The sequence below is a fragment of the Notothenia rossii genome (genome assembly GCF_949606895.1).
Source record: "Notothenia rossii genome assembly, chromosome: 2".
Taxonomy (NCBI): Eukaryota; Metazoa; Chordata; class Actinopteri; order Perciformes; family Nototheniidae; genus Notothenia; species Notothenia rossii.
The window spans coordinates 92,158,918-92,182,833 of NC_136904.1; the positions used below are offsets into that span (position 1 = coordinate 92,158,918).

The following is a 23,916-nucleotide window of genomic DNA, read 5'->3' on the forward strand; positions in this document are numbered from 1 at the left end:
GTCCGAGCCAATCAGATCGCCTTTACCTGCGCACACAGAACACCAACAGTCATGTCGTTGAAGCGGTGAATCAGAGAGAGAGAGAGAGAGAGAGGGAGAGAGAGGGAGGATACCTGCTCTCATTTCATCCACCTGAGGGAAGTCATTTAGACCACACATCATCAAAGACAGAGAGAAGATCAGAGGAAAGGAAAAGCGAAATACTTTCAACGGAGACGAGAAGAGAATGATGACGATTACACTTTTCTATCAGATGTATTAAGACTTGTTCTTGCGTCAAAGCAGCTCCATTTGCAACGTCAACAAAGCCCCCAAAAGAAATGGAAGACAAGAACCAAGGATACTACATTTACCATCAGACTTTAATCAATGTAAGAGCCTTGAACGTACATTACACCGGGGGACTAAGAACACGTGGATGTCACGGTAACGAGAGAGTCGGTATCAGCTTTCTAAATGTTAACGTTGGCCTGTTGCATGTCGAGGTTGTCGGCTAAGAAACATGATCATTTAGCATTTAGTGTTTTACTTCTATAGAAATGTTTATTCATTGGGATGACCCCCTTGAGATGCACCATCTGGTTTTCCATGGTTTTGCGAAACATGACACACAAGACAAACCACGTACAGTCTGTTCAGTGAAATCCAAGCAATGCACACAATCATTACAATTTGAGACAGTCGAGCAAATCAGTTTCATCAATATCAGTTAATAACAAGTACAGAGCACTTCCCGTCCCTTGGTAGTTTTCTTAGAAATAAAACACGTAAAGAAAGTGTACCAACGTTTTCTTAACCATTTATCTTTGTTTCGGCCTCGAGACTACAAATGCAAGCAGGGCAGAGTTTAGTAAAGACGCTGTGTGTATGTATGTATTAGGGGTGCACCGAATGGGAAATTCTTGGCCGAAACCGATACCGAAAATAGGAAACAGTTGGCCGAAAACCGAATGCCGAAAGGCAGAAAATGATTAATAGAAATATCTATATATATAATGTATACATTTTTTACCAATGTTGTTCAGCTGCCTGATTATGGAAAAATACATGATTATGGCAAAACTTAACTTAAATAATAATCACTATTATGGGTCCATAAAACATTTATTCAGCCGAATATTCGGTGCATCCCTAGTTTGTATGCCCATTTATTTTTAAAAACTAACGATATCTCAGTGTTCGCTTCTTTTAATTGGTCTCTCATGGCTCATCCAACCCTATGTAAAGCCGATACTACATTGCTTGAATAATTGTTTTAATTAAACCAATGCAAGTTCCAAATTCAATATTCTTTACGGATCATTGCATTGCAAGTGTTCTTATATTCTGCCGCTCTCATGCAAATCCATTGTAGCATATTTTATGATGATCATATTTTGCAGGGACACCTACGGTCCGTCCACACGGCGGCGTTGGCACTTTTCGCAGAACTGCATTGTGGGAATCAGAGCGGAGCTTTCCTGGCATTTCAGGCTGCAAAAGTTGAGCAATGTTAAACTTTTGAATCTTCTGAAGCTTTCGGTGGAAGCGTCAGCCAATCAAATCATATGCCAGTACAAGCTCTAGCCAATCAAACCGCTGCTTGTGTGTCAGGGGCGGGAGATTCATGTGATTGGTTGTTGGTTGAGCTTTAGACACGCCCGCCGGCACGATTTTTCCAAAGCTGCGGTGTGGACGGCCCGTTATAGCCACCATCAACTTCCTTTTTAGGTAAGGGATATGTGTGTAAACCCCGATGAGGAGGAGTCTGTCGTCGATGAAGGTAATGCATGTCGGCATTTCACAGAACAACCAAACAACAACGTGTTATTGGGAAGATATCACCAGCGCTGCTCCGATAACTATTCAATCTTTTTACTCTTCAACAGAGTATGAAAGAACTGGCAAACCGCATGATGTCAAAAACCAAAAGGAAAGTAATCCAGGAAAATAATCTGTGAGGTTTGTTTGACAGACAAAGCCTCCCTAGAGCATTGAAGAAGGCATGCAGGGACAAAGATGAGCCACTTAAAAAAAGAGAGAGGAAAGATGGAGGCCAACAGGGAGATGAAATGGGGGATGGAGAGAGGAGGAGGACTGCAAAGAGAGAGGTGGAGAAATGGAGGGAATAAGGGAAAGAGAAGTGAGATTAAAGAGGCCTGATAGGGGAGAGATGCGTGGGCGGGGTGAGAAAGAGGGAGGGAAGGTGAGAGGGAAAAGCTACTGTGAAAGAACTCCACTACGAGTAAAGGCCCTGAGCAAAATCACATTGATCAACAGTATTGATTGTGATCGTGTCCTTGTTCATGTATGTGATGTGTTGACTGCTTCAAGGATGCTTTACATGACATTAATGTAATGTTGTGTGACACAGGTCAGAAAATAAATGGACCTTTTATTTCATAACACCCCATGCAAGGGCAGGCTAGACGAGGTTGTTGGAATAGCTGCATGGAAAGCAGGTTTCAAACCCGTTTGAATGAGTGATGAAGTGCAGCAACGTGTGTAAGTATTATACTAATGTTGCATCATGCTGTAGATTAGAAGGTTGTGCAATGTCAGTGGTGGAAAGTAACTAAGTACATTTACTTTTTAAACATATTTATACTTGAGTATATACATTTGAGTATGTTACGACCCCCTCCACTCCAAGATTACATTGTTTCAAGATTCAAGGCATAATCATCATGTGCTCAGCAGCTACAGTGTAGATGTAGCAATGAGAAACTGAAGTCCCAGCAGGCTCCTCCAACAGAGCTACGTGAATATATATCGGACATCAAACAGATACAACTGACACAATAATAGCAAGAGAATGGGGCACTAGGGGTTCTTGAGTAAAAGTAGAAGTACTCAGATCTTGAATTTAAGTAAAAGTAGAAGTACTCAGATCTTGAATTTAAGTAAAACTAGAAGTACTCAGATCTTGTACTTGAGTAAAAGTAGAAGTACTCGGATCTTGTACTTGAGTAAAAGTAGAAGTACTCAGATCTTGTACTTGAGTAAAAGTAGCAGTACTCAGATTTTGTGCTTGAGTAAAAGTAGAAGTACTCAGATCTTGTACTTAAGTAAAAGTAGAAGTACTCAGATCTTGAACTTAAGTAAAAGTAGAAGTACTCAGATCTTGAATTTAAGTAAAAGTAGAAGTACTCAGATCTTGTACTTGAGTAAAGGTAGAAGTACTCAGATCTTGTACTTGAGTAAAGGTAGAAGTACTCAGATCTTGTACTTGAGTAAAAGTAAAAGTACTCAGATCTTGTACTTGAGTAAAAGTAGAAGTACTCAGATCTTGTACTTGAGTAAAAGTAGAAGTACTCAGATCTTGAACTTGAGTAAAAGTAGAAGTACTCAGATATTGTACTTGAGTAAAAGTAGAAGTACTCAGATCTTGTTCTTGAGTAAAAGTAGAAGTACACAGATCTTGTACTTAAGTAAAAGTAGAAGTACTCAGATCTTGAACTTGAGTAAAAGTAGAAGTACTCAGATCTTGAACTTAAGTAAAAGTAGAAGTACTCAGATCTTGAACTTGAGTAAAAGTAGAAGTACTCAGATCTTGTACTTGAGTAAAAGTAGAAGTACTCAGATCTTGTACTTGAGTAAAAGTAGAAGTACTCAGATCTTGTACTTGAGTAAAAGTAGAAGTACTCAGATCTTGAACTTGAGTAAAAGTAGAAGTACTCAGATATTGTACTTGAGTAAAAGTAGAAGTACTCAGATCTTGTTCTTGAGTAAAAGTAGAAGTACACAGATCTTGTACTTAAGTAAAAGTAGAAGTACTCAGATCTTGAACTTGAGTAAAAGTAGAAGTACTCAGATCTTGAACTTAAGTAAAAGTAGAAGTACTCAGATCTTGAACTTGAGTAAAAGTAGAAGTACTCAGATCTTGTACTTGAGTAAAAGTAGAAGTACTCAGATCTTGAACTTGAGTAAAAGTAGAAGTACTCAGATCTTGTACTTGAGTAAAAGTAGAAGTACTCAGATCTTGTACTTGAGTAAAAGTAGAAGTACTCAGATCTTGTACTTGAGTAAAAGTAGAAGTACTCAGATCTTGTACTTGAGTAAAAGTAGAAGTACTCAGATCTTGAACTTGAGTAAAAGAAAAAACAAATTAACAAGACAAACATGTCGCTGATGAGGATGACCTAATATTTTATTTATAAGGAACATGTATGCTAGAGGGGGTCGGACCAGAAACGTTTGTTTTAAGCTTCTTCTTGCCCCTGTTGAACCATGACAGAGACTATTTGAGAATTATTAATAATTTTTTTTTGTTTTTTTGTTTGTACTTCGTTAGAATTATTATGAGTGAAAAAAAGAAATTAAAAAAGAATATATATATATTATTATTATTATTATTATTATTGTATGTTTTGTTTCTGAAAAAAAAAAAAAAAGTAGAAGTACTCAGATCTTGTACTTGAGTAAAAGTAGAAGTACTCAGATCTTGTACTTGAGTAAAAGTAGAAGTACTCAGATCTTGTTCTTGAGTAAAAGTAGAAGTACTCAGGTCTTGTTATTGAGTAAAAGTAGAAGTACTCAGATCTTGTTCTTGAGTAAAAGTAGAAGTACCAGAGTGTAGGAATACTCTGTTACAGTAAAAGTCCTGCATTCAAAATGTTCCTCAAGTAAAAGTAGAAAAGTATTATCATCAAAATATAGTTAAAGTGCCAAAAGTAGTTATTGTGCAGATTGGTCCATTTCAGAATAATATATTTTGCACACGGCTCCTTCACCTCAACCTTCTCCATTGAAACCTCTTCGTCTGCACCCTCATGTCTGCAGCCCCTCCCCATCTGTGCCTCTACCTAATTAAATTTGGTATAATGATCTTTTCACACGCTGAGTCTGTCTCCGGATCTTTTTCTCATCACTAACACATCTACTGCTCCTCCACTCCTTCTTCCTTTCGTTCCCACACCTCAGTCGAGCTGCCATTGTCTCCAGCTGTCACAGATGATTGGTGGAGAAGGAGAGAGAAGGAGACTTTCCCTCAACATCCCGTTGAACTGTATCTCTATGTATATGTTGTCCTTTGTTATTTGTTGTAACGGCAGCAGGAAACAAACAAAGTCTCTGAGAGTTTGCTATTGTATGACACGCTATCAAAAAAGAAATTGCTGAGATCAAAATGGCAAAGAATAATTTAATTAAAAATGAGATAATCAACTTATTTAACGTAGACATTGTAATAATAATCAAAGCAATCCTAAAGTTTGCGGTCAACAAAAAATACAACAACCCTGTGTGTCACCCTCTCACACACACACACACACACACACACACACACACACACACACACACACACACACACACACACACACACACACACACACACACACACACACACACACACACACACACACACACACACACACACACACACACACCATGTATTCATCACTTCAGGGGACATTACATTGACTTTCATGCATTTCCTGGAGACTTATCCTAACCTTAACCATAACCAACACATGCTAACCCTAACCCTTACCCTAACCCTAAACCTAAGTCTTCACCCTAAAATTAATGATTCCCCTCATTGGGACCTCCAATTTGTCCCCATAAGGGAAGCGAGTCCCCACACGTGACTGTGTAAACAGATTTAAGTCCCCCACAAGTATAGTAATGCTAGGCCACACACACACACATGAGTTCAGGACCACGGACAGCTCATAAAGTTAACGCCTGTCAACACGCACACACACACACACACACACACACACACACACACACACACACACACACACACACACACACACACACACACACACACACACACACACACACACACACACACACACACACACACACACACACACACACACACACACACACACACACACATTACCCAAATATAAACTAGTAGAAAACTAATTTATATATCAAAACACGTTTCATGGCTCCTACATTTGTCTCTACTTATAAATTCACCTTATGGTCTTCTGTGAATCTGTGACACTCTACTTGTATGCACTTGTTTTGTAACTCCTATATCACGAAATAAAAAAGATCCAGTTGAACTGAGCAGGAAGTGAGGACTGAAAGTGATATTTAAGAGTGTGTGCGGTCTTCAATGTGTCTGAGTGTTGGTGGAAGAATTATATTATTTCCGATAAGTCAAAATGTTCAGCCTTCAGTTTTCAATGCCAGTGTTTGTCTGGTTTTGCTTTAGGCCTTGCTCCTTTTTAAATCTGATATTTCAGGCATCAAATTGGCTTCCTTTTGAAGAGATCTTGTCACTGTGGCACAAAAGACATATTCAGCAGAGGAGTGAAAGGAAGTACATTTAGATAAGTACTTGGATATTTCCATTTTAGGCAACGTTTTAAAATATATTTATCTTGCACGGGTAAGAGATACCGACACCGAGGACACAACAGTATGATGGGATTACAATACTAGCTGATAAGCACGAAGAAAATATCGAAAAAAATAATACAAAAGGAAAATAAATGTACTTTAAATGAAATAAAGAAACAAATGTAACTGAAATAAAAAAAATTGAAAAAAAGTAAATAGAAAAATACTAAAACCAATAATATTTTTTAATTAGTAATGGCTTGGCAATATACATTTTTACTTATTGTGTGAACAAGAACGTGTACACACTTTTTCCTTTGTGTTTCCTTACCTTATCTGCTGTTGTAATCATGTAAATCTCCAAAGGATAAATAAAGGATTTCTGATCTGAACAGAATATATTCATTTACTTTTACTTAATTTCATAATTGATGCATCATCAATATTGCAACTCTCCCTTTGCTTGCAGTACACATGCATTTAACTTAAAGGTCACCTATCATGCTATTTTTAGGCAATAGCATAGGTCTCAGATAAATACAAATACAGTATATAAAAAACATGTCTATGAAGTGTTTTGCTCAAAATACCAAACAGATCACCCATTCTAGCCATGCCTCATATCCCTCTATTTCACTTCCTGTTTCAAAAGGGCTGATTTGGGGTATAAAGCTTTAAAAAAATGAAATTGATACAAATAAAAAAGTGGGGGTCTGAGCTCATGCGGGACCCGGCAGCTACTGTCTAAACTAAATACTGCCGTGATGAAACACTGTATCAAGGATTCTCTCTGAAACAGTATGGAGCTCAAAGGCTTTCTCTCTTGCCGGTTATACCACAAGGTGAGTTCCTTTTTACTTCCTGCTTCTTCACACACATGCTCTCCAGTACAGGTTAGCTCTGAGTGTTAGCGATGCTAATGTAAACACCGACCATATTACGTCCAAAACAGTCGGCCATTGTTTCTGATAGCAACGTTTCTGATTGGGCCGTGGGTCCACATTTCAGATATTACGTCATATCGGACGCAAATCTGGATCAGCTCCGTTGTTCCCCCGTTTTTAGAGATTTGGGTACGGAGGGAAAGAGAGAGGGTTTTATTTTCTGACGCTGCGTGAGTTCCCCGACACACCGGGGACACATTTATGTATAAAAGACATCAAAAAGTGCATTTTGCATGATAGGTCCCCTTTAAGTATATTTTGAATGCAGGACCTTAACTTGCAGTGTGGTATTTTCACAGTCTGGTGTTAGTATTTAGTTTTAATACAATGGATCTGATACTTCTTCTATCACTGACCATACAAAGGCCTAATGAGGGCGACATAATGAAGTCTCCTTTAATATCAACCTGCTTTCTCTGCAGTTACCAACAACTTGGCCTTGCAGGGGGTGTAATGAAATAAAAGGTCAATTTTCTTTTTATACTCGTGTCAAACAGTATTAATTTAGTGTTACGTAACACATCCCTCCATACACTACACTGATGCAGTGTGATGGTCAAAGTAAAGGTCAATTAAAGATCTAATTTACAGGCGGATGTGGCTTTAATGACAGATAATTAGTCATGCTTTTGACCGGCTCAACAGGTTCTCTGCCTCACATTGCAGCATGTTTCATGTGTAATGCAGGGAACAAAATGTTTTATATAGCTTTTGCAAATCACATTTTTAGTGGACGTTGGGATCCAGTGAGCGTCCTGCAGTCATTTCAAATCAAAAGTAGACATTAAAGGTCTCCTATCATGCTATTTGTAGGCATATATTATGGGTCTCAGATATATACAAATATATAAAAACATATCTATGATGTGTTTTGCTCAAAATACCAAATGCACGCATTTTAGAAATCCCTCATATCCCTCTGTTTCAGCTGTTAGAGAAACGCTGACTTTGGCCCATTCTCAAACCGCCCCCTACACCTTACCCCTAGACCCTACCCCTAGACCCTACCCCTACACCCTACCCCTAGACCCTACCCCTCCGTTTGCGCGTTCACACGGAGGGTCCGCCATATTGAGGGCTGTTCCAAACCAACGAGTGTGGAGCGGTGTGGAGGGGGAGTGGGCTATCAAGCCCTCAAAAGCGAGTCTGCAGCGGTGCTGACTTGAGACCGGTCTCTACCTGACCGGAGTCACGCTGTGTGTGTCCGTCAGGAAACACGCTGTTAACAAGTAGTTCCAGCAAACATCCACTGATAAGCTGCGATGTTAGCAACCTTATGATAACCTCATATGTTTTTAACTTAGGATCATACCTGTGTTTAGTCTAGAAAAAGGTAAATGTGTGCATTTTATTATAAAGTTGTGTATATTTACAGACTGTTGCAAAAACTAAGAAGCTTATAAACATCAGGTTTAAAACTAAAAGAGCTTTGAAACACAATGAAAGATGTTTGGAGTTTTATTTGAGTTATTAATTTAAATGTTTTGTCTAAGAGATGCTGATTTGAAACCGTTGTTACATACAGTTACGGCATTTCCTGTTTCTGCCGGAGAGAGGGGAGGCCGTCCCAAATCTTGCTCCTGTATTTACTCCCTCCATCTGACAGGAGGGAGCCTCGTTGAGCTGCGAGTGTGGCTACAGACGGAGTTCACTCCGTCACGGAGGGGTAGGGTCGAGGGACTGGTTTGGGATTGGGCCTTTGGGTCAGTAGCTGCTGGCCCCGCCCCTTTGGAGCATGCAGGTACACAGTGGGTGTTTCTCAATGTCGAAGAGGCTTGCTTGGTAGCACATGTACCTCCGAGTCAGATGCTTCAGAAGCGAGGCAAGAATCCTTCATAGCCTCGGAAAAATTGTCATACTGATATTCTGTACAAACTGTGAAGTCCACTGAGACAAATGTAACATTTGTGATATTGGGCTATATAAATAAACATTGATTGATTGAAAACGAAGAATGGTGGAACAGGCTAACAGGTGTGCGTCATGTGCGAGGCCCCGCCTTAAATGGAGCTTGATTTCCGCCAAAGATTTGGAAATTGGTCCGTGCGCAAAGCATTGTGGGGATTTTAAGACCGCGGAAGATACACATGTGCAGCCTCGAAATTTCCCGCAACAAAGGACGCCGGCCTCGGTAGAATTACAAGGAGCCTTGACATTGGAACAGTCCTTCGACGGGACTCGATGACGTAGCATCCTTGAAATAGTGGCTCTGGAGCAGCCTTCCTCGACATTGAGAAACACCCAGTGTACATGCTACAAAGAGAGAGGGTTTTATTTTCTGACACTTTGTGAGTCTCACGACACACCGGGGACACATATTTATGTATAAAATACATCAAAAAGTGCATTTTGCATAATAGTTCCCCTTTCAAAAAGAAAGCGCAGTACTACAGCCTGCGATTACAAGCGGCACCTTACAGGAACTGAATAAAATACTGCACAAGTTACACGTTTTGAAAGCGTCACTGACATCTTTTTGGAGTAGCTAATGCTTGCGATACACAGGAGGAAACCCTGACAGATCATAGCTGGCATATTCACAGCAGAAGCCTTGAAGCTAAACTAATTACCAGGGTGGAGATGGGAAGGTGCCAAATGTGACACAAACTCCAAAGCAGTATTCAATAATTAGTTCAGATTAGCTCCACGTCAGAAATGAGCATGCTTGTCATATGTCTCTCTCCATAGAGGCTGAATCATCATGTTAATCACATAGCTATCATATGCCTCAAACAGTCCTGATGCTCTTCTAGGTAATCACACATCCTGTCATGTTCACAGCTACAGTTGATACCTTTGATATCATGTGACTCTGATATTGGAAGAAGACATTCAGAATTTTCCCAACAGTTCTATAGAAATTGTTATTACGAATGTAGATGTATTTCCTAATATCGTCCAGAAGAGAAATTACTGAAGTTAAAACAATTGTAATTGTGTAAGCATCTACTCCTGTGATTTGTAGAGGTGGGAGAAGTACTCAGATCTTGTACTTGAGTAAAAGTAGAAGTATTCAGATCTTGTACTTGAGTAAAAGTAGAAGTACTCTGATCTTGTACTTGAGTAAAAGTAGAAGTACTCAGATCTTGTACTTGAGTAAAAGTAGAAGTACTCAGATCTTGTACTTTAGTAAAAGTAGAAATACTCAGATCTTGTACTTTAGTAAAAGTAGAAGTACTCAGATCTTGTACTTGAGTAAAAGTAGAAGTATTCAGATCTTGTACTTGAGTAAAAGTAGAAGTACTCAGATCTTGTACTTGAGTAAAAGTAGAAGTACTCAGATCTTGTACTTGAGTAAAAGTAGAAGTACTCAGATCTTGTACTTGAGTAAAAGTAGAAGTACTCAGATCTTGTACTTGAGTAAAAGTAGAAGTACTCAGATCTTCTACTTGAGTAAAAGTAGAAGTACTCAGATCTTGTACTTGAGTAAAAGTAGAAGTACTCAGATCTTGTACTTGAGTAAAAGTAGAAGTACTCAGATCTTGTACTTGAATAAAAGTAGAAGTACTCAGATCTTGTACTTGAGTAAAAGTAGAAGTACTCAGATCTTGTACTTGAGTAAAAGTAGAAGTACTCAGATCTTGTTCTTGAGTAAAAGTAGAAGTACCAGAGTGTAGGAATACTCTGTTACAGTGAAAGTCCAGCATTCAAAATGTTCCTCAAGTAAAAGTAGAAAAGTATTCTCATCAAAATATAGTGAAAGACAGTAAAAGTAGTCGTTGTGCAGATTGGTCCATTTCAGAATAATATATATGATATGTTTTATAATGATTGATCATGAAAGTGTTCTCAAAGCTGGTAAAGGTGCAGCTAGTTTGAATGACTTTGTATTCTGCAGGGTAGCTGGTGGATTTACTCCAGGTGGAACTAAAGTCTGATTTAACACTTGATTAGATTTCACATCATTCATCCACATCTGTGAAGTAACTAAAGGTATTAAATACATGGAGTGGAGTCAAAGTGAGACGCATATTCAACATGGCAGCCTCAACCTCTGCACTTTTTCCTCTTAAGTCTCATTAATAAGATCTTCAGTATAATTGGAACTCTTTGTTTCCTGTTATGAACAAATGCTGCAAGATAGATTAAAGTCATCAATATCATACATTGTGATGCTCTTTAGAAGAAGTGATTTCTTTTATCTCTCAAAACAAATACAAAATCAATTACTTTCGAAACCTCATCAAACATTAATTTGGTGACTCCTCGTTCCTTAGGACCCCTAAAACAAAAACTAATTATGCAACCATCATTTATTTGATAACGTCAGTTCAAGAATAACAACTTGTGTGTTGCCTTTTTAATTGGAAAAAAATCCAGTCATTAAATCGTGATTTTTCTGTTCCTTTGTTCCTTATTATCTCTCTGCAGGGAGCTATAGTTCAGCTTTGATAACATAGTGTGTGTGTGTGTGTGTGTGTGTGTGTGTGTGTGTGTGTGTGTGTGTGTGTGTCTGTCTGTGTGTGTGTGTGGTTGTGTGTGTGTGTGTGTGTGTGTGTGTGTGTGTGTGTGTGTGTGTGTGTGTGTGTGTGACTAGCTAATTTCATATTTAAGGGTTTGTTATCATCACCTGATTTGATGATCTTGACTCTAATTGACGTTTGCACTTTAACACTTAGAGATGTGTTCGGCCAGACTGCTCATTCATTTAAAGAGGCCCTATTATGCTAATTGTAAGCTTTCATATCAGTATGTAGTGTCTCTACTTTAAAGAGTCCTCTCCTGCTGATGTTCAGGTGTATATCAGTATGTAGTGTCTCTACTTTAAAGAGTCCTCTCCTGCTGATGTTCAGGTGTATATCAGTATGTAGTGTCTCTACTTTAAAGAGTCCTCTCCTGCTGATGTTCAGGTGTATATCAGTATGTAGTGTCTCTACTTTAAAGAGTCCTCTCCTGCTGATGCTCAGGTGTATATCAGTATGTAGTGTCTCTACTTTAAAGAGTCCTCTCCTGCTGATGTTCAGGTGTATATCAGTATGTAGTGTCTCTACTTTAAAGAGTCCTCTCCTGCTGATGTTCAGGTATATATCAGTATGCAGTGTCTCTACTTTAAAGAGTCCTCTCCAGCTGATGTTCAGGTGTATATCAGTATGTAGTGTCTCTACTTTAAAGAGTCCTCTCCTGCTGATGTTCAGGTGTATATCAGTATGTAGTGTCTCTACTTTAAAGAGTCCTCTCCTGCTGATGTTCAGGTGTATATCAGTATGTAGTGTCTCTACTTTAAAGAGTCCTCTCCTGCTGATGTTCAGGTGTATATCAGTATGTATTGTCTCTACTTTAAAGAGTCCTCTCCTGCTGATGTTCAGGTGTATATCAGTATGTAGTGTTTCTACTTTAAAGAGTCCTCTCCTGCTGATGTTCAGGTATATATCAGTATGCAGTGTCTCTACTTTAAAGAGTCCTCTCCAGCTGATGTTCAGGTGTATATCAGTATGTAGTGTCTCTACTTTAAAGAGTCCTCTCCTGCTGATGTTCAGGTGTATATCAGTATGTAGTGTCTCTACTTTAAAGAGTCCTCTCCTGCTGATGTTCAGGTGTATATCAGTATGTAGTGTCTCTACTTTAAAGAGTCCTCTCCTGCTGATGTTCAGGTGTATATAAGTATGTATTGTCTCTACTTTAAAGAGTCCTCTCCTGCTGATGTTCAGGTGTATATCAGTATGTAGTGTCTCTACTTTAAAGAGTCCTCTCCTGCTGATGTTCAGGTGTATATCAGTATGTAGTGTCTCTACTTTAAAGAGTCCTCTCCTGCTGATGTTCAGGTGCATATCAGTATGTAGTGTCTCTACTTTAAAGAGTCCTCTCCTGCTGATGTTCAGGTGTATATCAGTATGTAGTGTCTCTACTTTAAAGAGTCCTCTCCTGCTGATGTTCAGGTGTATATCAGTATGTAGTGTCTCTACTTTAAAGAGTCCTCTCCTGCTGATGTTCAGGTGTATATCAGTATGTAGTGTCTCTACTTTAAAGAGTCCTCTCCTGCTGATGTTCAGGTGTATATCAGTATGTAGTGTCCCTACTTTAAAGAGTCCTCTCCTGTCTGAAACCAGAGCCCAGTCTGCTCTGATTGGTTAGCTGGCCGGCTCTGTTGTGATTGGTCAACTGCTAGAGATGTCCCGCCCCTTAGCCTATCACGTACAATGACTTGGAGCGCTAGCCAATAGAAATGTGAGTGTTAGAGTGAGGAGTCCAATGGAGGCGTTTCAGACCATTTACATGCACACAAGTCTAACACTATACAGGAAAGAGAAAATTAAAAAAAACAAAACATTAAAAAAGCAGAATAGGGCCTCTTTTTAAAACCCTTTCACAGTGAACTTTCTGGAGTAAGGCTGTTGCTATAGGTTCTTGCCCGTGATCTGAGGAGCTGGCAGGGCTCTGCTACATCCAGCACTAATAATCACAGTGTTTAAATTATGTAAAACATATTCATTATTAATATCAGAACAGCACTGCATTCCATCTATTGCTGTGTGTCTAAGATCGAGATCAAATATGGGCCGAGGCTTGGCACTTGAGGATAAATCAACTTCATCACACACACACACACACACACACACACACACACACACACACACACACACACACACACACACACACACACACACACACACACACACACACACACACACACACACACACACACACCATTACTTCAATACACCTTGACCTTTTGAGAAACATACTGACGAGACGTGTACATCTGTTGTTGCCACAAAATCCTCCGCCTTTCTCCGTCTTCTCTTCCCGTCTATCACTTTGTCCATTACTCACACACACACACACACACACACACACACACACACACACACACACACACACACACACACACACACACACACACACACACACACACACACACACACACACACACACACACACACACACACACACACACACACACACACACACACACACACACACACACGTCTCTGAAGCACAGCCAGATTCATCCTGCGACTCAGACAACTAAAGGAATTATTTCCGAGCTGCATATTGTGACCATATTATTTCCAATTTGCTAGATCTCTTTCTCGTGTAAGTTGTGTTTAACTTTGAGCGCTCAGTATTTGATCTTTTGTATATTAAAATGCAGTGTGTGTCTGCAAACAGACTGAGGCGACACGGGGAGAAGGAGAGTTAATGAAGCTCCGTTCACTTTGTTAGATATGCAGAATGTTAACGATGTGAATGGGCTGCAAAACCAGTATGCTGAAGTTCTGATTAAAACTAATTAAAATGATATTAAATACATCCATGTTCCTCTCAGGCTGGATTGTTATAGCTGTGGTGATCCCTGCATTTGAGGTCAACATGACATCAAATACAGGTCAAATACAAATAAAGGTCGAATCCTGTTTTCACCATATAACTGAAACTAATGATACTAAAACAGATGTATGAATAATGCCAGCTCTCTTACTTCTTGAGCGTTTCAAATGAAGCACATGTGGGTTGGAGCACTGTTCTCCTTGAGGAGGCTTTCAACTCAATCACTAGGATACATTCAGCCGAGCAAAAGAAAGAAAAACTAACTGTGTATTTAATTAATGAATATGACATAGGAAATGAAGTGTGATTGGTAATAAAGTTTAGAAATGACGTGTAATGTGATATTCATGGCTTTCTGATTCCCCCCAAACACACACACACACACACACACACACACACACACACACACACACACACACACACACACACACACACACACACACACACACACACACACACACACACACAGTGTTCAAATCCATCCTGTTTAATATCAGGCTTCACTGGAACACAATTCTCCATTTAGATCTCCAGAGACCGACGTGAGAAAAGACATTATAATAACACTGTTTCACAAATACCACTACACGTGCGCGCACACACACACACACACACACACACACACACACACACACACACACACACACACACACACACACACACACACACACACACACACACACACACACACACACACACACACACACACACACACACACACACACACACACACACGCTACGGTGTAATGTGTCGTTCTCATCACATCCTGCATCACACATGTACTCACTCTAATAAGGTAACCAGCGTTTCAATTGGCTTTCCAACAAGAAGCTAAAAGCATTTCATTATCAGCTTTAGCACCACGCTCTTCATTCCATCTTGGAGGATAGTTAAAACATCGTGAATATAAAAGGTGGAAGAGATTCAGAGCATGTGAGTTCATGCAGGTGCAAAACAGTGGCTGAAAATAGAAGCAATTTAATAGAAAAAAGAAGCAAAACATGGTCAAAGAAGGAATCTGTTTTTTTAAGCTCTCAGCTTTTGCACGTACTGCACAGAGTTCCTAGTAGGGATGGGTACCGAGAACCGGTACTAAGTCAATACCGGTACCTGATTGGACGGTATCGGTATACCGTTAAGCCGCTAGACAAACGGTGCTGCTATCGGTATATGTGTTACGTCTACTTCCTTAGTTTAACTTTAAACCATTCTGGTTGGTTGGGAACCCTCATCCCGTGTGATGTATCCGGTTTGAGACCCCTCTGATTGGCCACTGTAAATGCCACTCGTCATGTCTCTCAACAGCGCTCTTATTATTGTTGTGAGACTCCCGCAGGCATGGCGGACAGAGCGAAGCAATCGAAGCTCTGGGTGCACTTTAAAAAAAATTAGTGGCGATAGTGCAAGGTGCAATCTATGTACTCAATTAGTTGCGTGTAAAGGGGGTAACACAAGCAACTTAATGAAGCATTTGCAAACGAGACACTCATTGAATCTAAAACGGTGCTCGCGATACTGCTATTGCTAGCGGGCTTCAGCCGCGCCGTGTGTAAATGTGACCTGAGCGAAGGCTCGCAGGCAGGTTAGCTGTTGCGCACGGGTAATATGTTTGGTTTACCTGAGTGAAGTCTTGCAGGCACATCACCTTGTCTTTTTTTAGTTTATTAACACTGACAGTGTGTTAATGTCAGCAAATTACAATACAATTACTGTTTAATCTTCACATCTTGTATTCATGTCTATAATTTTGAGCACCAAATTATTGAAAAGTATCGATAAGAGTATAAAAAAATACAGATACCGATAAGCAGTACCGGTACCGGTATCGATAAAATCCTAACGATAGCCATCCCTAGTTCCTAGTATTTCAATTAATAATATTACTGTGTTCAAGCTTTACAAATGCTTTCTGTTTAATAACTGCAATATCTTTGTGCTTTGGACTCACAGATCAAGACATTGAAGAACATCACCTTGGACTTGAAGGAATTGGATCCATCTTTTTCTGAAATGTTTTAGTTAATAAAAAGGAAATTAGAAAATGAGTCCCACTCTCGTTTTCACTGTAAACATTCCTTTTAAAATGTCTTCCTTGAGTGCATCCACAACGTGCACGTTCACTCTCTGTAAGCATCGCTCTTCTCTCATTTCAGAGGTCCACAAGTGTGTTGTTGCAAAACGGGGAATGAAAATACAAGCAATTTCATAGAAAAAGGAGGAAAAACAGGAAAAACTAATCTGTTTTTTCAAGCTCTCAGCTTTTGCACGTACTGCAGAGAATTCCTAGTATTTCAATTAAGAGTAATATTACCAAAAAGCTGCTGTGTTCAATCTTTTCAAATGCTTTCTGTTTTATATCAAATTAAATGGAATTTATTTTAAGAACATAATCCAGTTACAAAATTAGAAAATGAGTCCCACTCCCGTTTTCACTGTAACCATGCCGTTTAAAATGTCTTCCTTTAGTGCATCCACAACGTGCACTTTCACTCTGTAAGCATCGCTCTTCTCTCATTTCAGAGGTCCACAAGTGTGTTGTTGCAAAACGGGGAATGAAAATGCAAGCAATTTCATAGAAAAAGGAGGAAAAACATATTAAAAAACGTTTTTTTCAAGGGCGTGCTTTCAGCTTTTGCACTTACTGCACATTATTCAGAGTATTAGATTAGTTCTGCTCCTCAGATGCACTGCTCAGGACTCAATGGCTCGGGAGGTAGAAACATGGACATGTTCAGAGGGAGGACCGGTCTCAACAAACAGAAACTTAATCCGAGGAAATTGGGAGGAGAAGAAGTCATTTTGGTTCAAAAACCCGTAGCATTTGATCCACTTACTGGAAAACACTTTTAGTTATTCTATCAAGTTACACTAAGTGTTACGAAGAATCTTTAGTTTTGTTATGGGAGCCGTTCACATTAAACCCTGGAAACATGCCAGCAGTGGCCAAAGTCAAAAGTCGCCCTTTTTGAAATCATACATGCTCACGTCCGATGCATTTCCCTCTTACTCTTTCAGTCTGTGGCTATCAGTGGTGGAGTGGGGATTTTTTTACTGGGCGGACGGGAGACACTATGGACGCGCAGTGGGGGGGGAACCGATCCGGCCTTTCTGCGCGACTGTCACTCAAATGCGAGACAGTCTCAATTTGTGGGACGCGGGACAAATAATACAAATGCTGTGTGTGCAGTCAGACACCTGGTCACCCTACACACACACACACACACACACACACACACACACACACACACACACACACACACACACACACACACACACACACACACACACACACACACACACACACACACACACACACACACACACACACACACACACACACACACACACACACACACACACACACACACGCACACACACACACACACACGCTTCAAATCAAGTTGCATAAATGCTTGAGCTACGTTTTTATTATAATTACTGTGAAATCTGCCTGTTATGTTTTCGTCATTATTACAACAAACACACACGCTTGCAACTGATAACACTGGCAATGATTTTATATTTATTAGACTATTAAAAAAAAAATGATGCTTCAAATGAGTGGGGGTACGGCGTCCCCCCCCCCGCGTCCAACGCCCACTACTCACCCAGTATGGCGAGCACCGTGTTGTCCTTCAGCACCTCCATGGACCCGGAGCAGACGAAGTAGATGGCCTGCAGGGCGTCCCCCTGGCGGATGAGGAACTCCCCGGGGGCGCAGAAGGAGGTCCGGATGATGAGGGAGAGCGAGCGCAGACACCCCCTGCTGGCCGACTCGAACAGAGGCAGCTGCAGCAGCTCCTTGTTCAGGTGCATCGCGATGTCCGCACGCAGCTCGTCAGGGAAGTCCTTCAGCAGCTGGAGACAGAGAGAGAGAGAGAGAGGGGGGGGGGGGGGTCGTGTCAAATGATCATATAATCATTTAAAGGTCCCCTAACATTAATTTTTGTGGTGCAATAAATGACACAGCAGCGAATTGGGTTATGGTTAGGGTTAGGGTTAAATAAATTGCAAAGATATGTAGAAAATAAACGCATTTAAGATACGTTCATAACAAACGTAACGTGGGAGTATCAAATCGGACTTCTGCGTATTGCACGCCTTTTGAAAAGTCGTGTCATTTGTACGCAGACTGAAGAGAGTGGGCTGCTCAGATATATCCAGAACAGGGCTCTGAAGTGTTTGGCTCCAAACATCAAACAGATCATTGCAGCATTACCCATAATCCCCTCTGTTTCAGCCTATGGTGGGAATTGACAGTGATGTGTAGGTTTCCTGGCTACAAAATGTTCTCAGACAGAAGAGTGTCGCCCTGACCATTGTCAGGCAATTATCATTGGATGTTAGGGTTTGTAATTCACCAGTTTAATATTCACACACTCATATATCTCTGTGTGGAGGTGAATGTAAGTGTCTCTTCCTCTCACCTCGCTGACGTCTATCCCGTTGTTGACGGACCAGGTTGTCTGGAAGCACTCGAGCATGCGTTGCTCGAGGGCTTTGGGCAGCCGGTGCACCCGGATGAAGTCCTTCAGGTCTTTGGTGCGGGTGTGGTAGAGCGAGCGGCGCGAGTACATCCTCTGAATGATGGCCGTCACGTTTCCAAACACCACGGCATGCATCAGCGCTGAGAGAGGAGAGGAGAGGTGATTCAGTTTGATACAGATTTAAAAACAGAGGAGTAGAAGCAGAGATAGCAAAAGTACACATGTCCTGTACTCAAGTAGAAGTACAGTTACTCGTGTTTAAAAATACTCTGGTGAAAGTAGAAGTACAGATACTGGTGTTTAAAAATACTCTGGTGAAAGTAGAAGTACTGACTAAACTTCTTTACTCAAGTCAAAGTAAAGAGGCTTTGAAATGTACTTCAGTAAAAAGTACCCATAACTAGCAGCTGTTTTAAAGAGTACCTGACCTCCCTTTATATTAATAGAACAATAATGTCATTGTTAGCTAATGAATGTTTCCATGGTGACCAACGGCAACATGACAACGTTTCCATTGGTCCCTCTTCTTTAGAGAAGACCAGGAAATGATGGATACACGGATCGTGTTCAAATCAATAGGCACGCAATGACTCTAAATAATAATGATCACGCCACCAAACACACATTCAGACTAAAGGAACCAGCCTGTTTGGAAAATGAGAGAAGTAGAAAGTACAGGTATTTGAGTTCAACATGTAAGAAGTAGAAAGTACAGGTATTTGAGTTCAACATGTAAGAAGTAGAAAGTACAGGTATTTGAGTTCAACATGTAAGAAGTAGAAAGTACAGGTATTTGTGTTCAAAATGTAAGAAGTAGAAAGTACAGGTATTTGTGTTCAAAATGTAAGAAGTAGAAAGTACAGGTATTTGTGTTCAACATGTAAGAAGTAGAAAGTACAGGTATTTGTGTTCAACATGTAAGAAGTAGAAAGTACAGGTATTTGGGTTCAACATGTGAGAAGTAGAAAGTACAGGTATTTGTGTCAAAGTAAAAAGTCGTCAGAAAAATAAGTAGTGGAGTGAAGTACTGATACCAGAAAAATGTACTTAAGTGCAGTAACAAAGTATTTGTACTCCACTACTTCCCACCTCTGAGTAGAATTGTTGTTAGTGTTGCAGAGTTGATGATTTCACAGGTTATACAGCCTTAGTGATGTCAGTATTGCTCAGTTTAAGATGCTTTAAGCTGCAGATTGGTGAAGTAAGTCAAGTCCCAGCCTATAGACTCAATGCTTTTATCCATAAGTAACATCCCATAATGCCTCTGCACAGCGGAGATCTTCACACAACGTCCTTATAAGCCCCAAGAAGATAAAGATCATGTGGCTTAAAGGGATTTAGCAGCTCTTAAATCACTAAGAAGACGGTCTCAAGTGGATCGCCGCCTCCACAAGAAGGACTTAACACACCGCTGAAATTGAAATAATCTCTATGTTGAAGAAGACCTTTAGTTTCTAGGGGAAAGATGATGTTCAGGTGTATATCAGTATGTAGTGTCTCTACTTTAAAGAGTCCTCTCCTGCTGATGTTCAGGTGTATATCAGTATGTAGTGTCTCTACTTTAAAGAGTCCTCGCCTGCTGATGTTCAGGTGTATATCAGTATGTAGTGTCTCTACTTTAAAGAGTCCTCTCCTGCTGATGTCCAGGTGTATATCAGTATGTAGTGTCTCTACTTTAAAGAGTCCTCTCCTGCTGATGATCAGGTGTATATCAATACGTAGTGTCTTTACTTTAAAGAGTTCTCTCCTGCTGATGTTCAGGTGTATATCAGTATGTAGTGTCTCTACTTTAAAGAGTCCTCTCCTGCTGATGATCAGGTGTATATCAATACGTAGTGTCTCTACTTTAAAGAGTCCTCTCCTGCTGATGTTCAGGTGTATATCAGTATGTAGTGTCTCTACTTTAAAGAGTCCTCTCCTGCTGATGTTCAGGTGTATATCATTATGAAGTGTCTCTACTTTAAAGAGTCCTCTCCTGCTGATGTTCAGGTGTATATCAGTATTTAGTGTCTCTACTTTAAAGAGTCCTCTCTTGCTGATGTTCAGGTGTATATCAGTATTTAGTGTCTCTACTTTAAAGAGTCCTCTCTTGCTGATGTTCAGGTGTATATCATTATGAAGTGTCTCTACTTTAAAGAGTCCTCTCCTGCTGATGTTCAGGTGTATATCAGTATGTAGTGTCTTTACTTTAAAGAGTCCTCTCTTGCTGATGTTCAGGTGTATATCAGTATTTAGTGTCTCTACTTTAAAGAGTCCTCTCCTGCTGATGTTCAGGTGTATATCAGTATGTAGTGTCTCTACTTTAAAGAGTTCTCTCCTGCTGATGTTCAGGTGTATATCAGTATGTAGTGTCTCTACTTTAAAGAGTCCTCTCCTGCAGATGTTCAGGTGTATATCAGTATGTAGTGTCTCTACTTTAAAGAGTCCTCTCCTGCTGATGTTCAGGTGTATATCAGTATGTAGTGTCTCTACTTTAAAGAGTCCTCTCCTGCTGATGTTCAGGTGTATATCAGTATGTAGTGTCTCTACTTTAAAGAGTCCTCTCCTGCTGATGTTCAGGTGTATATCAGTATGTAGTGTCTCTACTTTAAAGAGTCCTCTCCTGCTGATGTTCAGGTGTATATCAGTATGTAGTGTCTCTACTTTAAAGAGTCCTCTCCTGCTGATGTTCAGGTGTATATCAGTATGTAGTGTCTCTACTTTAAAGAGTCCTCTCCTGCTGATGTTCAGGTGTATATCAGTATGTAGTTTCTCTACTTTAAAGAGTCCTCTCCTGCTGATGTTCAGGTGTATATCAGTATGTAGTGTCTCTACTGGGACATGTCTCCATGCTTTCTCATACTGCCTGTGCTGCAGCACCTCTTTTCACCCTCTGTCTGAAACCAGAGCCCAGTCTGCTCTGATTGGTTAGCTGGCCGGCTCTGTTGTGATTAGTCAACCGTTTAAAGATGTCCCGCCCCTTAGCCTATCACTCAGAATGTGTTGGAGTGCTAGCCAATAGGAGTGCAAGTGTTACATAGGGATGTCACTCTGCTCAGAAAGTAAACAAAAGACCCCAAAATGCCTTAAAGAGCTTCTTTAAACCCCATCAATGTCCCAGGTCTATAATAAAGGGGAAATGTTCAGACTCTTGATCGTGAACAAAGCTACCCAGCACCAAGCGAGCACTCCTACTCTCTGTTATCATGTCCTTTCTGTCTCAGCCCTGAATGTAATTCTCGCCGCTGAAAAAGCGTTCAGACGTTTACACGGCCCACTGACACCCAGAATAATGACATTACTTTAGGGTGACTTCCCCTTCAGGCACACTGACCCACCTCACATTCACTCTGGAGTAAAGATGTATAAATATCTTTGTGTCGGAGCTGAAGGGCACACTGTGCAGGGAGCTCTGAAACTCAGAGAGACTAATGGAGCTTTAGTGTCCTCTCTTCACTCGTCCTCTCTTTGTGTTTATGTTGGCTTACTCTGCGCTCTCTGTGTGTTATTTTAAATCACCCCAACACGATAAAACGCAGACTCCAACAACCCACATTTAATTAAAGGATGAGGAAAGCTTTATTCTAGGACTCAGGGGTGTCAAACTCAATTTCATCGCGGGCCACATCAGCATTATGGTTGCACTCAAAGGGCCGGTTGTGACTATATAAATATACATATATAAATACATAATATATATATAACATAATGTTTTATATGAAATTATTGCCTCTGCATTGGATTATTATGGGATAGGGTAATAACTTCATAAATAACTACGTCTGAAAGCAGAAGTCCAGGGCAAATAATTGCAAGTCTCTTCAGTGTGCATGTCACAAAATCAGATGCATTGTGGGACATGTAGTTTATGGGCAACCTGCTTCTGTAAATCGGCATGTAACCGTATAATATATTCTTTGCAAGCTCTTGCGGGCCACATAAAATGAAGTTGCGGGCCGGATTTGGCCCCCGGGCCTTGAGTTTGACACCCCTGTTCTAGGTTCTAGTATTATTAAAAAAAAACATGGAAAGATGAAATATATTCTGCATCAGCCCTAAACTGAGCTTCTGCTTCTGAAAAGCAGCTGCTACAAGTGGACGAGCTATTCATCAAAGAAAACTGTCAGAAAATATAACTGTCAGCATCTTAAAGTGGACCTATCATGCTATATTTGAATAACATAGTGTAGGACCATACCTATATAAGGCATATTTATACTTTTTATTTTTCAAAATACCAAACAAATCATGCATTTTAGCCATTCCTCATTTCGCTCAGTTTAACACTGTCTTTGCATCATGGGCTGATTCTGTGAGAACAGCACCATCTACAGGCCTGGCATATGTACTACAGCCTCTCCAGCGCTTTCCAACGGCAATGTCCGTGGCTGTCTCCTCCTGATTGGTGGAGTTGGCCCAATAGCCGTAGCGCCACTTCTGTGACGTCATAGAAGTGTTCAAATCTGGATCAGTCTGAATCAGATCCGCTGCAGCCCCTTTTTAAGAGATTTGGGTATGGAGGAAAATAGAGAGGGTTGTGTTTTCTGACACTTGGTGAGTTCCCTGGAACACCGGGGACACATGTTCATGTAGAAGAGACGTACAAAAGTGCATTTTGCATGATAGGTCCCCTTTAATTATGTACTGCTTTCCTCTGTTTCATAATAAAGTGAATACCTTCAGGATTTGGACCGACAAAAACAAAACATCTAAAGTCATCGCCTTGGACTTTAAGAAACTGGGATGGTAATTAATATAAAGATTAATCTGCAGCCACATTCTGGAGATGTCGATGTTTACAATTGGTCAAATATATAATTGACTAATTAGATTATATTTACTTAGATGTACTTTATTGATCCAAATTGGGAAATTGTGTTTTTTTTTCAGACCAACTTTGAATTGAGTTTCCCATCACCTTCACAGAGACACACAAATACACAGAGACCGATCGTAT

The 23,916-nt window shown here is 40.2% G+C and overlaps 1 protein-coding gene across 1 annotated transcript in view; it reads right to left on the minus strand.

Moving 5' to 3' along the window:
- kcnh3 (potassium voltage-gated channel, subfamily H (eag-related), member 3) overlaps nt 1-23,916 on the minus strand; it is a 163,773-nt gene that overhangs the window by 13,662 nt on the left and 126,195 nt on the right. The window contains exons 7-9 of the mRNA XM_079662628.1: nt 18,921-19,120; nt 18,102-18,351; nt 1-26 (exon numbers count right to left, since the gene is read on the minus strand). The exon at nt 1-26 is cut by the window's left edge and continues 189 nt beyond it. Coding sequence (XP_079518754.1) covers nt 1-26; nt 18,102-18,351; nt 18,921-19,120 — 476 coding nt within the window. The remainder of the gene's footprint in view (nt 27-18,101; nt 18,352-18,920; nt 19,121-23,916) is intronic.